This window comes from Leguminivora glycinivorella, chromosome 9 (assembly GCF_023078275.1).
Source record: "Leguminivora glycinivorella isolate SPB_JAAS2020 chromosome 9, LegGlyc_1.1, whole genome shotgun sequence".
NCBI classification, from domain to species: domain Eukaryota; kingdom Metazoa; phylum Arthropoda; class Insecta; order Lepidoptera; family Tortricidae; genus Leguminivora; species Leguminivora glycinivorella.
The window spans coordinates 8,002,115-8,019,423 of NC_062979.1; the positions used below are offsets into that span (position 1 = coordinate 8,002,115).

The 17,309-nt window shown below is 35.4% G+C and overlaps 1 protein-coding gene across 1 annotated transcript; it reads left to right on the forward strand.

Moving 5' to 3' along the window:
• Positions 1-784: 784 nt before the first annotated feature.
• Positions 785-15,737, forward strand: LOC125229683. Its single transcript, XM_048134586.1, has 5 exons — positions 785-912; positions 10,496-10,797; positions 13,020-13,177; positions 14,133-14,222; positions 14,693-15,737. The coding sequence occupies exons 2-5, from the start codon at positions 10,650-10,652 to the stop codon at positions 14,777-14,779; spliced, it is 483 nt and encodes a 160-aa protein (XP_047990543.1). The 5' UTR covers positions 785-912; positions 10,496-10,649; the 3' UTR covers positions 14,780-15,737.
• Positions 15,738-17,309: the final 1,572 nt, after the last annotated feature.

Consider the following 17,309-nt stretch of genomic DNA (forward strand, 5'->3'; position numbering starts at 1 on the left):
TTATGTTAATAAATAAATAATAATAATAACATACGTATTTTATTAGGCCGGCGTCCGGCTTTTTATCCCATAGCCCAGTATGCCCATCACTTTCATCCAATAGCCCAGTTCATTTTAGATTCCAATAACTCTCAAAATAGTCCTTACACCCTGGCGGGTGTTGCCTCTGCGTGTGTCCCATGATGCGGGCAAGGGCAGCATCCGCCCGGTGTACCCCTTACATTTCATTAAAGTGTCAAAAGGGCCTCTACGCGTTGGCTTCGGCCCCGCGCACTCCTCCCAAAGGTCCGGAACACCATTGTTCCGTGATGGGAAAGACATACGTATTTCAAGTCAAACATTAACAAGGATCAGAAGATTGCTTAAAGGAAGCAAATAAATGCTACCTACTGTCAAAAAAGGAATACCTAATGAAATATTTTACCGTTAATAAAAATTATTAAAAATAATTAATATATAAATGCCACCGATAAATTATTGTTGAGATGTACACTATAAATTAAATTAATCTCATTTATTCGCCACCCTTGTTGCTCTGATTTAAATAAATGTCAAACATATCCTCAACGGAAACTGTCACTTTTGACAATGATAGATATAATACGATTTATTCAAGTAAGAATAGGCCTGATAGTTAATAACTCAATAAAGTCATAAAGTTAATTTGTCAGCGCCAAGTATCAAAACCGCCCGGTCGTTCTATGAACTATCAACTAGAAAATAAAGCTTCGGGTGAAAATAAAACCTGTAATAATCGAAGTAGTTGCGCCGCCGATGGCATCGCGACCGCACGGGTAGGCGGTTTGATTCCGGACCTATTATTGTGTTATATATGACAAACCTGTGTATACGAGTGAATAATGGAAAATTGATCAATTTACTTGAGGCAAAAGAAACATTTATTTGTAATCTGTAAGTTTTTCAGTAACTGGTATGCGACCTATTTATTTTCGCAACGAAATCATCAGGGTGCGTAGCCGAATGGCACAAACGCTCACGAAACGAAACGCTAGTAGATATCTATCTCTATCGCTCTTGCGGATTGGCGCAACAGAGCCAGACTAGCTTTCACGGCGTTTCGTTTTCGTTTCGCGTCGGAGAAATGCCATTCGGCTACGGGGCCAGGTTATAATAGTTGTGAAATTGTATTGCTTAAGATTACTTACTGATCAATTCAAGGTATAATGCTTAAATATATCATTTAATATGTAGGAACAAGGAAATATTCTGATTTGTTTCGGAAACACTGTTACTGCGACTTTCAGTCCGGAGGTCGTAGGTTCGAACATTTTGCAAATAAGTTCCGATAAACGTAATGGTACGAGAGGGATTTTAAACCCGCGACCTCTGGATTGAAAGTCGCACGCCCTTATACCATGTCATCACTTCAATGTAACTATTGTGTCTGAAGAAAAAAAAAAACATTTAAAAATACAACCCACCTAATTTTAATGCAAGGCAACCACTCATTTTTGGATAGATTTCCTTGTAAAAGCACACTTAACTAGGTATGCGTAATTGCGTAAGTATTACGAATTACACAATAATTAATAAGACAATCATGAATACGCAAGTAATACGGGTTAACACTGATTGATCGGCACGTAATTATTTGTAGGATACGCAACGTACTTTTATTTTATTAATAATATGTATTTCCGCAAAGTAACGCTATTATATTAATTATATTAATTGCATTTTCCCGCCGAAACTACCTTTTTTGACAAGCAAAATTGTTAATTAAATAGCATACGGTAACTTAAATTACCGGCCAGCAAATATCGATAATAAGTATAATATCACAATCATCTGATGAAAAAATTAAAGTACCTACTTTCAAATGGTTCTATAATAGTACCTTCAAAATTAGGTATATACTCACAGGATTTATTGTAATTACCGATATAAACAAATGAGGAGGCACACTGACATTTTATCCCGCCAGGTGGCGCCTGTGCAAGTGTTTAGGCATGTCACTGTCATTCATATGTGAGAGAGAGAAAAAACATAATCATCTTCTCGCCCTCACGTATTGCAATAAGGCCTAGTTACTCTTTGGGTTGGAAGGTCAGATGGCAGTCGCTTTCGTAAAAACTACCTACGCCAAAGCTTGGGATTAGTTGCCACAGCGGACCCCGGGCTCCCATGAGTCGTGGCGAATGCCGGGATAACGCAAGAAGGATGATGATGATGGTGTTTTTTCCGCGCTTTTCGTGTTTCATTTCTTATCAGGTCGAGACTTTAAAGGGTCATAGGTTTGTAACTTTGTATGTAAAACCACAGAATATATAATAGTACAAGTACAGAAGGCCCACTGCTTTGATGTTCACGAAATGCCGCCTTTTAAGGCTGCTTTCAAAAAAAACGTCAAAAGAATGTAAAATTGATAGTTTTAGTCGGTGAAATACTACACTTTCCGTTATCCAATAGATTTATTTAATTCAAGTTCCAGTTAGAGCATCTTATTATCTTGATTTTTATAAGACTGGATTTTTGAAAACTAACTCACTAAATTAATTATGATTTTTTCTCTAATGCACGTTTAGAAAAACGCACGTATAGAGCTGAATCAGTCGATCTTATTTGTAAAATTTGGACAATTTTGAATATTAAAACGGGTAAATTTATAATTCGTATATCCTGTACCACAATCATTTCAGACTAGATTTTTATTTTAAGTTTTTGAAAAAGAGTAAACTAGCCTAAGGCGAATTCAATTTTTTCAGAAATTACCTAAAATTAAGTGACAATTTCTTTGAAAATCTACATCACATCGAAGTAAGTTTTGTACTAAATTAATCTGCAACGTTTACTTAAATTGCTGTTATGCCTTAGTGATTATAAATTGCTATTATTGATTTTTGCCAATTTTTTGAAAACGAGCCTTCACCGGTACAATTATTACCACTTTTGGACATTTTCTCATATTTTGTTAGACCAAGTAGAAAAAGTCCTATAATGTGATATATATTTATAAACTACTCGCAAAGCCCTTTAATTTGATACCACACACGGTATGATCGAGCGCTCGGTTGCGATTTCACTATTTTTAACACGAAAGCCCTCTTAAATGCCTACAAAATTCTAACAAAGAAACGAGCTGCACGTGCGCAGCTTCGGACGATAGGGTTGCCTATGGATTAAAACGAATTAATACTCAGATAAAATGTTATACTATTATATTCCAGTCTTGGGTACTTTCTAGGTATATATACAGTATTTATATTTTTTATTTAAGTCCCAACATCACAAGCCTTATTGAACTTTTCCGTGGGACTTAATCAATAGTAGATCTGTGTAAGATTCTCCTATTTTATTCATGATGTCTATTTAACTAAGCATTAGCCATTCACACGCGGATATCGCATATAAAACTTAAAAAAAACTCGCAACGTAAAGTAACAATAGAAAGTGCATACGTGCGTTCCGTGAGAACGCGCGCCACCCCTGATTAGGCCGCGAACTCGCGGCCGCCAGCATGTACTTGTAGCGCGGCGATAGAATCGCGGAGTGAGCCGCCCCTGGTAAAACGTCGTACGATACATGGGCGAAGAGAGAATTCGTAACTCGTGGCGATTTAAACTATTTAAAGCACTCCTTTGGTCTTAATTTATCTCCACTCGTTTCAAACTTCCTTTTTTCCGCACAATGTACTTATTATTGCATAGTATTAAGGACACCTTCCTGTATCATGTAGCATCATGTATCTAGGTGGTATTACAAGAGTTCCTGCCGTTCGGGTCGTTTTATGAATTTGATTTCGGTATGCCCGATGGTCGTCATTTAATTCAGAAAAAATGTGTTAGAGTGCAGAAAGATACTAGCAAAGTTTACATGCATTTTATATATGTATCTGCATTACGAGTATATGTATACGTTGGCAGTAACACTGCAGCTGTTATGGATCGGCCACCACATGCGAATATCTGTGGGAACCAGCACTTGGCGAATCGAAGGTCGGGTCATTTGTCGCCCAAGGGTTTAACATGACGTGTATGCCACGGCCAAGGAAATCGGTCAAATTATTATAAGGTTATGCATCTTTACCGTAGACAATTGGACATAAAATAAATCCAATCCCCCAACTTAAAACATTGGTCAACCTCCTAATAAAACTTTGCTATTTTGGTAGGTACTGCAACCCGCCATATAAATATGTGGATAGTAACTAAGTATTTAATTATTTTTCTTTGAAACTGTTCAAGTATCCATATTAGATATCACAGTGAAATGAGAAACCACGTTTATTGCAAAAATGTAATTGTTTTTCTAAGTTTTAATTAAATTTATTTTCTACAATTTCTTGTAGGGACTTAACTCAAATGAAGAAATAAAACAAGTATTAAATTCAATCAAGCATTTGTTCAATTGAAACCATCAAAAGCCGCTTTACTGAAGTAATTCTGAAAACAAATTTCATTTCATATTCATGGAAAAAGCCTTGTTTTGAAGCAATTCCGATAATTACTCGTAGTAGGTCAAAGTAATGATATTAAAAATCACGCAATGACTCGTCCATATCTGATAGCGGGGTCTATTATGGCTTTATGACTTCGATTTGACATATTATATGTCGTCACGACATGTTGTTACGAGTTTTTTGAATTGATGATTTTTTTATCCTTTTTAGTGGACTTTTTTTTGTAACAAACATTTGACAGTTTTGAGCACATATTTATCACATGAGAAGACATCTGTTTCGTGGTCGTAACTCGTAATGTATTTTTCAGCATATTATCGACTTGTAAACGCCGTCTTGACACTTTAAACAAGGAGGAGAAAGTTGCATTTTATCCTAATTTTCTCATAGAATTGACTTTTAAAATGATGAGGATTTGGATTATACTTTTTCTGGATTTGATTTGGTTTGATTTCGTTTGATAGTTGTTAGTTAGTATTTTCTCGAGACGCTCGAGACTCTACATATCGAATACTTAAAGTAGAGTCTACTTTAAGTATTCGATATTGGCACGAGCGATTAATAAACTACTTAGCTACTTTAATAATAAATAACTACTTCTTACATATTTTAATCCCCAATACTCAAATTTAAAGATAGTCATGATGGTGGTCTGTACCCGTTCTAGAAATTTAAATTGTTAAGTGCGTCACTTGTCACTCATATCGTCTCCGTCTCCAATAAACAAGGGAAATGCAATTATTGGCCGTTTTCCGATATATTTCCCAATTCAATTTATCCAACGGAAAAACGGGCGAAATATTGTATTTGTGGTTTGCTTTGATCTTTGCCGTTTGATGTGTTTATATATTAGTAAACAGGCATTATTTATATTAGTTTTTTTTTTGTGGAGTTGTAGAGATTTGGTCGAGTCGGTAAGAGGTAGGCGATATAAACGAAATGGTTGGAACTTTGATTTTGATTGGGGCAGTTATGTATGTCTGCTTTTTTTTTTAATACGTTTATATAATAACAACCTTTTTCCGTACTAATATTATAAATAGGAAAGTGTGTGTGTGTCTGTTTGTTTATCCGTCTTTCACGGCAAAACGGAGCGACGAATTGACGTGATTTTTAAGTGGAGATAGTTGAAGGAATGGAGAGTGACATAGGCTACTTTTTGTATCTTTTTAACGTGAGCGAAGCCGCGGGCAAAAGCTGATAATAAGATAATAATAATAATATGGTGTTGATAATAAGTTAGTCAGCTTGGGTCTTTACAAAATGTATTTTCTGTTATTTTTCATGTGATTTTGAAGAAAATTGATGAATAGACTAAAACTTCTCTTAATTCAGTAGGTACAAAATCTTCGTTTGAGGTACCTATAAAGGAGTACGTATTCACGTATATTTGCGTGGAAATTAACAGCTTATTTTATCCTAAGTTGACGCTTCGCATTTATTTCTATGTCAAACTCTTACGAGAAAACACACAAATGAGATCCCATCAAAAACAAAACTTGTAAAAACACCAAGTCTTCGCAACTCAGTTCTTCTGGCGTAAAATGAGTTGAGATCCCTGTAATACCAAGTCGGTTAATTTATTTAGTCCCTACTTAAAGGACCTTCTGCCACAAGTTATTACGTAGTTTACCTATAGCTAACCTAATAACATATTACTCATAGCGATCATATCAGTATGAAAAATATTTCATGTTTTAAAGAAAATGGACTGACTTGGCAATCGCATGAAACAATTTTGTCATCGGTGTAAGTGTAAATAATATGATAACTTGTGAGATACATTGTATTTTCATGCGATTGCCAAGTCAGTCCATTTTCTTTAAAACATGAAATATTTTTCATACTGATATGATCGCTATGAGTAATATGTTATTAGGTTAGCTATAGGTAAACTACGTAATAACTTGTGGCAGAAGGTCCTTTAAGTAGGGACTGAATAAATTAACCGACTTGGTATTACAGGGATCTCAACTCTTTTTACGCCAGAAGAACTGAGTTGCGAAGACTTGGTGTTTTTACAAGTTTTGTTTTTGATGGGATCTCATTTCTTTTTGTAGACTCTCTGTAGATAGTCCATCTTTTTTCCTTCTTTCCTATTTATAAGCTTAATATACATTATACATTTGAACCTCCTCATACATGCCCTAATAGGTATATGGCTCTGGGGCTGATAGGGGATATCGTGTTCATGTACCTACGACATAACAGAGTCAGAAACCCGACTTTAAATAAGAACGTGAGCGTAGTAAACGCGAAATTTTGACTAAGTATGTAAGTGAAAAATGCATTCTGTTTACCATTTGCACTTATTTCTTTATGTCCAACAAATAAAAGACATTTGGCGGAACCAGTAAACGCGAGCGAAGCGAGCGCGAATTTTTTTCCTATTCTTGACTCAATTTATCAAGACTCAACCCGCAAGTGGAGAGGAAGGGGGAGATTATATAAAAGCCCTTGGCTTTCATAGGCCAAATATACTTATAGGTCCAGTAACTCTGTCAGCATGCCCATTTCGATGTTTTTTTTTTCAGTAGGTCACTTCGGTTCCCTAGTGTACTCCACGCTTACGCTCCTTTGACTCTCTGAGACGTTTTGCGCCTTTGGCGGCTTTAGCTTTATGGAGAACTCCACTTCGGACTGTATTTTAACTATTTGGATTACGACGTAACTTTGTAACTACGTAACTTTATTTGATGTAAGGCAACACCTCATAATTGATACAATTTCAATAGAATAGGTATTGTCTTTCAAAGGTTTGTCAATGACTAAAATCCTCCTTTCATGGCACCTTAGCAGCAGCAAGCGCCTTATGAATGTTGTACACTGCGACATTTTTTTACATCGTTCCACAATCACTTCAATATCTGAATTAAGGCGAGGTGATTATGTCAAACTAACCAATCCAAGGGGGTGAGGTGCGCGGCGTCCGGGCAGCCCCGCCCGCGCGGATCTGTTCGCTTGTCGCACACGGGAACTCAAATTCGCGCGGCAGCATGGCACAGACGGATCGCAGTATAATGATCGCCGTATTTTAACTGGGCTTTCTTAGTTTTTTCATGAAATAGGAGGCAAATGAGCAGCTGTATCGCCTCATGGTAAACGATCACCGCCTTTATTTTCTTTATTAGGTTTCATCACTTGTGCAGTAACATCACTTGTGCATACTAATGATTTATAGTTACAGTGTGTTTGGTCAGCGTTGTCGGAGCTTTTAAGGACGTACCTAAACTACAATCAATTTTATCGATTATTTCGGATTCTCCAACTGCCATCGTCGAAACTTCTTAGTAATCGCACTTAGCTATACAGATTGACAGGGTGAAATAAAAAGGACCATTCAAACTTTGCATAGTTCCTGCAGCCTTACCACGATCTTTTTAAAAACGATTCAAACGCAGAGCAGTTCAGTTTAGGTGCCTAAACTGGGCGTCTCAATTTGCTACCATGATCTCCAATGTTCAGAGTCGAAACTGAACCGCGTACAAGTGAATGAAAGACCGAGATTGTCTCCGGTCCGCAACTGAATCGTTTTGACAAGAAAAGGACGACGCTATAGTAATCGTATAAATCTATCTCGTTTTCCCCTTGTGACGCTTGATCGTTCGAAAACCAGGAACGATTTGTAGTTAACTTACTAATTTTTAATTTAATTTTGTCCTTATAATTGCAATTATTATGAATTTTACATTTAAATGTAAAAATCATAATAATTGCAATGTTTTTTGTAAGATTTCTTATCTTTTTGAGCAAAAATATGTATAAATGAAAAACAATATAAGGACAGTTCGTTAAAGGTTATGTTTAGAACGTCGCGCCCTTGACTAGTAAGTAGGTAATTAATAATAAAGTTTTTGTTTATGTATTTGAAGTGCTGTGCTCGGCTATAGAACTTGCAGTACTTATTTGGATAATATTTTAACAATTACGGAAGTCATTAGTATTTCGTCACTACTTTAAAAAAAACTTGCATCTTCATCTGTCAATGAAAAGAAAATTGTAGTAAGTATGTATGAAATGCATATAGACTTACTGCGTTTTACGAGATACGAGATATTCTACAAGTAGTGACCATTTGTAGGTAGCTCACTCGTGTCTAAATTTAAAGTATATCGCTAAGTTATGCAAGACCTAGTTGATTCCTTAGCCATCCTAGTTCTAGGCATAGTTTGTCGCAAGTGTTAACATGACTCCTTGCATATCGACTAAAAAAGGATTAGACTTTTTTCGCTCCTTTTGATTTGCGTTTTTGCGAAAGTTGCGAGATCATAGGGCACTCTAAAAATGTAAAAACGTGTAGTTAGTTGGAATAGTTGGTCCGTAAATATTACTAAACAAAATCATAAAACTTTATATTTTATTATCGAATCGGTAAGGATCGAAAAACCAAAATAATAAATTAATCAGGTGATGAAACTAGCTTTAGTTATATTTTCCATCTCCTACTCCTTATAAAAAACACAAAACTATTTAGTATCGCTAATGTTACAACAAAGCGATTCAGAATAATGCGGTAAATGAGTAACTTTTTATGAATCGCTAAATTTGACATTCCTGCGATTCAGTTTAGGCTCAAGTGGCATGTCATGGTACGAAATACACTTGAGATGAGTGAATGAAACGGCTGGGACGCTTATCGCTCGCTCGGTCGAAATTGGATCGCAATAACAATGTCGTGGTAGGAAATAGCGACGCAGTTCAGTTTAGGTCCTAAACTGAATCGCGTTAAGAGATCATGGTAAGGCCCCCTCACGAAATAAGAAACGAAAAAGGGGTCAACTGCCAAAAACCCACATTTCGCTAAATTTCGAAATCCGCCTGACCCAGAACCGAGTAGGATAATGATAAATGTAGGGCCTTTATCACCTGTGTTACCCGAGGAAGTGACTCGCCGGAATAACACTCCCCTCCTAATGGATTGGACTCGAAACCGGGTTATGAGGTTTAGACGGTGTCCTGATTCTGAGACGTCGGTTTTCATTTGTTATTTGATGTATTGAGGGCCAATGGGGCACCTATAAAGTTCATATTTGGAAGGCTTTGTTGAACGTTTTCGCAAGGATTGTGTCGAATGCATGTAAATACTAAAGTAAAATCCATAATCCTACGGACTAAATTGACAAATTACTGACAGGTAAAATGATACCAGGAACAGCAAAATAAAAATAGTGAAGGGTCTGTGTCGATAACAATATATCGACAAGTTTTTAAGTACATACATCAGACAAGTTTAAATCGAAAATAAGTATATTAGTTTCAAATAAGAGGTACACATTTTGGTTTGTTCTATGTATCTTCGAGGTAGTGGATGGATACCATGCGTTTTTACCCACTAGTTTTAAAACATATCTAAAAAAGGTTTCCTAGCCTGTAGGTAAAAATAAAATACTGTGTCCGACGAAAATAAAGTATCCGTCACGCTATGGCAAGTATATCATAAATATCTATATAATTTTCGTATAATATTATTGCTGCTTTGAAATAAATAAAAATATCTCTAATTAGGGGTCTACAGACCTTTTGATCTGTCAAAATCACAGAAAAAGTTGGTATATTGATTAGCCGATCAAATTGGCAATTTCATTGTCCCGTCTGGGTGCACCTTAAATCTACGATGTAATAATAATTTTAATATCGATGAGAACGACACTGGCCAAACTGTGGCAACATTTGTTCACACTTACTTGTCAATTTGGTCCGTAGGATTATGGATTTTACTTTAATTAGATTTTGCTAGTACCTGAATAATTTGAGTTTAAATCTATAGATACAGCAAGCTACCATACAAATGCAAAAAAGTGTCTTTTTTATTAATAGTTATTAAAAGTCTATTTGATTTGCTAATGCCGAAAAATATAATGTAGGAAAGTATTTAAAAAAGTATTTCGACATCTTTCATTTTAGGTTTTAGTTAGAAGTACTTATAACAATGTTACATGTAAAATCTAGTGGTGGGTGACAAAAAAGTTCATTCTACCATAAAATACCTCATTACTAATATCTATAAGTGCTAAAATAAGTAGGTCATAAATAACTATGGTTTCGCTATTAAGTTTTCTTTTTTTTCAATTTTAGCTCCATTTGTGCGAAGAATATATTAATAAACTCTTTAAACAATTAAAATTCATAAACTAACCAAAGTGATTGTACCTGAACAATGCAGTGAGTGTTTTAGTGATTTTTTTCAATAAAATAGAGTCTAGCGACATCTTTATAATATTATGTGACCATGGGCTGCGGATCATCCGGCAACGTGGTGCCAGTGGAGGCCAATGGCACCGCGAATGGCAACAGCAAAGCCAATGGTGCCAATGGGCACCATGACGACGGGTTGCCGACGGTGGTCCTGCCAGAGACTCCGGTGAAACCGAAGCCTCGTGAGTATTTCAATATATTTTAAATATATAAGGAAAAAAAGTAGCATGCACGGACCAGTGTTCCGCATATTACTAGCTGGAATTGGTATTTTTTTTCCATTTTCCGTCGCTTGCAGATGGTTCTGAGTAATCAAATTTACTTACAAATATGACAACAAATGCATATTAGCATATCTTTATAATGCTTTTGAAGAAATTGTGATGTGTAGGTAAGTGTTTCACCAATTTAAAGAGCAACCGGCTGACAAGCGCTTCAGATTTCCCTTCCATTTATAGGTATATTTAACAGATAGTATATACTAAATTACTAACATGTTGTTCACAGTGTGCGTAGCCGAATGGCACAAACGCTCACGAAACAAAACGCTCGTAAAGATCTATCTATTCTCTATCGCTCTTGCGTATTAGCGCGACAGAGCCAGACCCGCGGCTTTTCGTTTCCGTTTCGCGTCGCAGAAATGCCATTCGGCTATTACGGCACCTGTTTTCTTTGCATATTTATTATTATATGCCAATCTATTCATAGACATAGGAAATACTATTCTGTATTTTTATCATTTATTTAATTCTCGGAAGTTCATATGATCTCTATTGAGTCTTACTAATCAACAAGTATTTTAGAACATACCGGTGTCCGTAAGTGAAACGAATAATATCTCTTGTTTCATTTATCTTCATCACGATTAAACTACTTACACGACTATATTCCACTCTCTTCACTATACTTATGCTATGTAAAATATAATTCTAAATCACCAACACTCTCAATAATAATAAATCGCTATTCTATTAAATTTTCCACAAATTTTTTTATTGTTTTTTAGTTGGTGTATAACTAAAAAACAATCAAAAATCACTGATACAGATAGAAGTAGTAACTAAAATAAATAACAACTAACTCACATGATATGCCTTATTTCTATACCTACTCTATTTGACACATTTTTCTACATTTCACAAATTCAAAATTACATGCGGTTACTTTGTGGTACAAAAAGCACTTGCAACGGAACCTGAGTCATAATGAATCACTTTGCATTTTTTATTCCTAATCACTTAAGCTCATAACGCTCATTTTAAATTGTACTTAAGTACCTCAGTATTTTACAGCGAGGCCGTTTTTACATCTCCCGTTTTCCACATTTTATTCTTTATAACAAAAAGTGGAAAAAAACTGGGAAAACAATGAAAGTATTTTTATGGTATTTCGATTAATGTTTTCTTTAATATCCAAGAATACTAAAGTATATTTTTGTTCCATTACAGTATATTTTATTCCAAATAGTTCTTCAATCTTTTTTAGAATACTAATTTGCACTAAACACTTTGATCCTTCTTGTAAAATAATAACATTTACTGCAAGTATACGTAATGCCGTCTGTGCTGTCAATTTTGTTGCTAATCTTTTCTATCAATGATCAATAAAACACAATAAATCATCGACCGACTTGATAGAAAGTAGTGTTCAACCACACTATCAAAGTCAATCAAAATCTTTTAATGGAATTTTTAAAAAATAACATTGCTGCGCTTGATATACTCAAAACACATTATATTCTCCAAAATGTCAATATTCAGCCATAAACAGTATCTCTTTAAGTCTTTAGTTTATATGAAAAAACAATTCCTCTTAATTAAATAGCATAATTCTAAAATTCACTCTGCTAAAAGGCCCCACAGAGCAGTGTAAATCCTTTCAACTTCTAATCGCGCTGCATTTTTTATTTCCAATTCACTAAGTACCGCTATTAAGGCTGCGCTCGGGAGGAAATCTATTCAGTATTTAATTTTTCATTGTCGAAGAATACGGGTTAAAGTAATTTTGAACAGTTAAATAAGAAAACTGAATTTGAAATTTTACCACCGGAATCTATTTGAGGATGTTATAATCCAAGTAGCTATGCTATTCCATTGATGGTTTGTAGTGTTGTACTGGGTCAATCAATATAAGTTTCATTTAGAACGTTCATGAACTTGCTTAGTATTTGCGTTTTTGAACGGTTTTAGTTGGTTGATTAATAAAATTATTTGTCTATATGCTGTTGTACCTATTGAACATTACCTGCATTTTCTTGAACTGTCTAGATGGCGCTATTTATATAAATAGTGTTGTTTCCAATTGTTTTCTGTTTTACCTTTAATTTATTATCGTAATATCTACAGATACCATAACAAAAAAAAATGTTTAGCAATATGATCACAATCTTCCTATCGTTTTCCAGCAATCGCCTTCGAAATCCCTTTGGAAGAGTTCGATGCACATCAACGGACAGAGACACCCCCACCGCACCTCCAGCGTCTCTTGCAGCCGCCTCAGCAAGAGATCAGTCTGCCGGATATAGAAGAAAAACTGGCTGAAGCTGAGCAGAGGAGACAACAGGTGAGGGTAAACGTACCATTCGCGGAGACTAAATTCAGGAGTTAGAGATTTAAAAAAAAGGTGACTATACGATTTATGTGATAGTTCGAAGCCAAAAATATGCGACAATTATAATAGGTGTAGACCATTCCAACTAGCAGCTGGGAGGGACGGGCGGAGATGAGACCGGAGTGGCGTCGTAGCTTGCGGAAGGGTATGGTAAAGCACGACGAGCTTTGGTTGGATCAACTCAAAAGCGACTCCGTAGAGCTACCGGGCCACCCCAGGAGTCAAGACATATTTGCGATCGATGCGGCAGGGCAGGAACTGCCGACCGGCCATTGGCTCACACAGCCATTACAACCGGTGTAGGCTGTAGACTGCCTCCTCAGGACTTAAGACACTGCAACTATAATCTGCAAAGATGCTGGCCAATGCAAAGATGATAATGGTCATGGTCAATGATGTCAATGATGATAATGAGGTGAGGACCAATTGTTAGAGTAGTGTGATGTAGCAAGAGATAACTGGCCGAAACTGAACATAAGAGACAACGTAATCTGTTAAGTGCGTTTTCACATTATCCGATCCGATATCGGATGTCGGACCGATATACGATACATTACTAGCGCCATCTTGGATTTTTTCTATTGAAATCCTTTCGACATCCGATATCGGATCGGATAATAAGAAAACGGCCTAAGGGTAGAATTAATAGAATAGTTTGGTGGAATCATTTATTGTCACCTCTTCCCAATGCTATACCTAATACAGAAATCTCCCTCCTACTGAATACTCTTTATGTACAGAACTACACTAAATTTAAGGCGGCCATATTTTGGGCATCTTCCAGATCAATGCCACCTTGGGAAGATGGAAGATGTGGTTACAGAAATTAATGAAAATAATATGGCCACCGCAGATATTAGGTACATGAGTTTATTAAAATAAATGATGAACGTTTTCTATGTTACAGATTTTGCAACAAAGGGCGGCATCTGCTCAAAAAAAGGCACAGAGAATGACCAGATCATTCAAAGAAATGGATGGACTCGACTCAGAACATGTAAGTTGATACGCCATAAAAAATTCACTATCGTTCAAGGTCGCTTTTTCTGGTAAAAAAGACAGACTTGCAATGAGAGTAGAGGCAGTATTTAATCAAATACAGTAAAAAAGTCTGCAAAAAGAAATAGTTCACTCTACGCATGTCCAGTGTGGCTGTAAGTTTCGTTAATCTTTTACAACTCAGTTTTACAGTACAACATAATAAAATTATTCTTTGACTATTTATTCTTATAATACAATGGTCCTGGGTTCGAGTCCCGGCAAGGGCATTTATTTGTGTGATGACCACAGATACTTGTTCCTGAGTCAAGGATGTTTTCTATGTAGGTATTTAAGTATGTATATCGTCGCTCAGCACCCATACCATAGTACAAGCTTTGCTTAGTTTGGGGCTTAGTTGATATGTGTAAAGTGTCCCCAGTAATATTTATTTATTTATTTTATTTTTAATCCATAATATATTTTCAGGAAATTATGGATTCCATCAAACATGCGTCGAACACGTTGACCATCCCACCCGATCCAGGACTGGTTGAAGACAAAAATATATCATAAGTCATTATAATAAGATCTTGCTATATTACAATTTAATTAATTGTTACTTGTGTTTAACGCAGTACAACAAAATATAAAGGACCGTATACACGGCGCAAGACCTCGCATGCTAGTTTTACTATTTTATTAATGTACTTACTGAATTGTGTGTAGTTATGTAACCTCATCAGCAACAGTCTGCAATGTAACTAATATCGCATGCGAGTTTTGCGAACCGTCTAATTTAAGCCCTAAAATACGAGAATGCTATGACAGTCTTAAGTCAGTCTAATTGGGATTCCATTAAATGGGATGTAATGTCAATAGCCCGCAATCTATCTATAATCACATGCGAGTTCGCGCAAAATCGAAATGTACAAGAAATACAGTAGTTACAAAAATTTACATTAAATTGATTACCAGTGTTTGCAAAATCAGTTGCAGCTTTTTGGCTAATGTATTCATTAAAGGGTTAAAAAACTTAAAAAGTATTGTCAAAAATTCAAAACACAGCGAAACATTTAAATTCAAAGAAAACTCACGGAATAAAATTAGATTACAAATCTCGGCGGTCATGACTGGACATTAATTAATACCATCATTTAAATATATTTATTAAAATTTCATTTCTTTTTCGGACATTGTTTTGAAAAGGTGTTTGGGGTTTTGACGGTACCTAATTAGTTTAAGGTTTAAATTTTTTTTTCGGTAAAAAGAAATATAGGTGCGAATATTATGGGACCAAAACTGACTCGTAGTAAAAGATTCCTTCGGAAACTCACAATTTTACATAAACTCATTTCCTTTTTAATTACTCATCTTAAATCTATTATAATTAATTTCTACATTTGCTACATTTAGAGGTACAATCCGACCGGACCAGATCACCGGATCAGACGACCGCCTGACTGCTACGCCGCGGTCCCGGGTTCGAATCCCGGTAAGGGCATTTATTTGTGTGATGAGCACAGATATTTGTTCCTGAGTCATGGATGTTTTCTATATATATAAGTATTTATATATTATATATATCGTTGTCTGAGTACCCACAACACAAGCCTTCTTGAGCTTACCGTGGACCTCAGTCAATCTGTGTAAGAATGTCCTATAATTTTCTTTTTTTTTTTTTTTACAATAATTAAAGTAAAACAATACGAAACCCACGTCAAAGAACAATGTCTCTGTGTATTATGTTATGGTTAAGTAGAAAAAATAGGTAATTTGTTATTTTTGTAAAATTGCTCAGTAATGTATTTAAAACACGTCGGAAACGTTGAGTGAAAAATCGTTGATCTTTATGTATCGGTACAGTCTGGCAAAAAAAGTAGAAATTAAAAGGTGGCAACATTGTAGCGTATCCCTTTCCAAATCAATTTACGTGATAAAACGAGGAGTTGCCACTTTTAAAAAAAATGTTTTACTCGTTTTCCAATCTGTACCTATGTGATGCTAATATAATAAATTCCTAGTATGTTGCCAGGTCCTTCTAGGATGTATGAACAGAGAAATGAAAACTTGGTATGTTGAGATAGAACTGTCATTAGGAAGTTTCTTCATAATATCATAAAATTCTTTAGAATTCTTAAACACGTGCCCACCAAACACGTTGAACGTCAAAGGACGCGTTTTGATTAGGTTTACAAAGACGCGTCGAACGCGACGCGAGGCATTGCGTTCTCAATTTTGTTAATAAAATATGCAATCATATCATAGGATCTTTTTGCAGCTTTTGTAAAATTCATACCAATAAAATGAGTCAGTAATATTATGTTCTTTGACTTTCATTATGAAATTCTTCCTCGTGCCTCAACAGCTTAGTGCCACTCCCTTTCAAACATAAATTTTAAACTTAAATAAAAATAATATTTGTATTTTCCTGAGAAAACAATGTCAAGCTAAGCCTTTTGTTCATTTAAACAAACATTTTTCCAACATTTCACGTCGATGATTATTTTCATAAGCATTTCTACGTCCATTGTGACAAAAAATAAGCTGCTACCGCCAGAAATGTTCAGGAAATTCGCATGATTTGTACAGACCGACGCTGGAAAATTTCTTGGAATGATCTTAAATTATATTTCCGATGGGGGTGATTGATTCTCCATACAAAAGTAGTCTTTCTCCTGAGCATTATAGAAAATATTTTTACGTCCTTTGATGTATTTTAATAATAGGCATGTCGCTACGTTTGGTTTATTTTCCAATTTTTAATCATCATAAGAGTTAGAAACATATCCAACTCATTAAATCAGGTTTTCATTTAAAATTTTATAATTTTTATCATATTCAAGAAATGAGAAAAAGTCAAACGGAGAAGAGCTATGATTAAAATACATCAAATAGTGACAACATATCTTCAATAATGGCAATATCCTGTATTAATATCATATAAAATCAGGTAAAATCATTGAGAAAGGCTAATTCAGGACCATCTTAAACCGACAAGCGTGTTAAGGAATGTTATGAAAGTGAAAAAGTTAAAGAGTTATACTTATATATCAGGATTGTAGTAAGTGAAAATCTCCGATTATCTGGGAAATTAAATAGTCGT

Bases quoted from the DNA above. Each gene is read 5' to 3' on its own strand.
- LOC125229683 (XM_048134586.1), top strand. From the start codon at position 10,650: ATGGGCTGCGGATCATCCGGCAACGTGGTGCCAGTGGAGGCCAATGGC. The intron at 10,798-13,019 runs GTGAGTATTTCA...ATCGTTTTCCAG, and splicing joins TCCGGTGAAACCGAAGCCTC to CAATCGCCTTCGAAATCCCT. The intron at 14,223-14,692 runs GTAAGTTGATAC...ATATATTTTCAG, and splicing joins ATGGACTCGACTCAGAACAT to GAAATTATGGATTCCATCAA.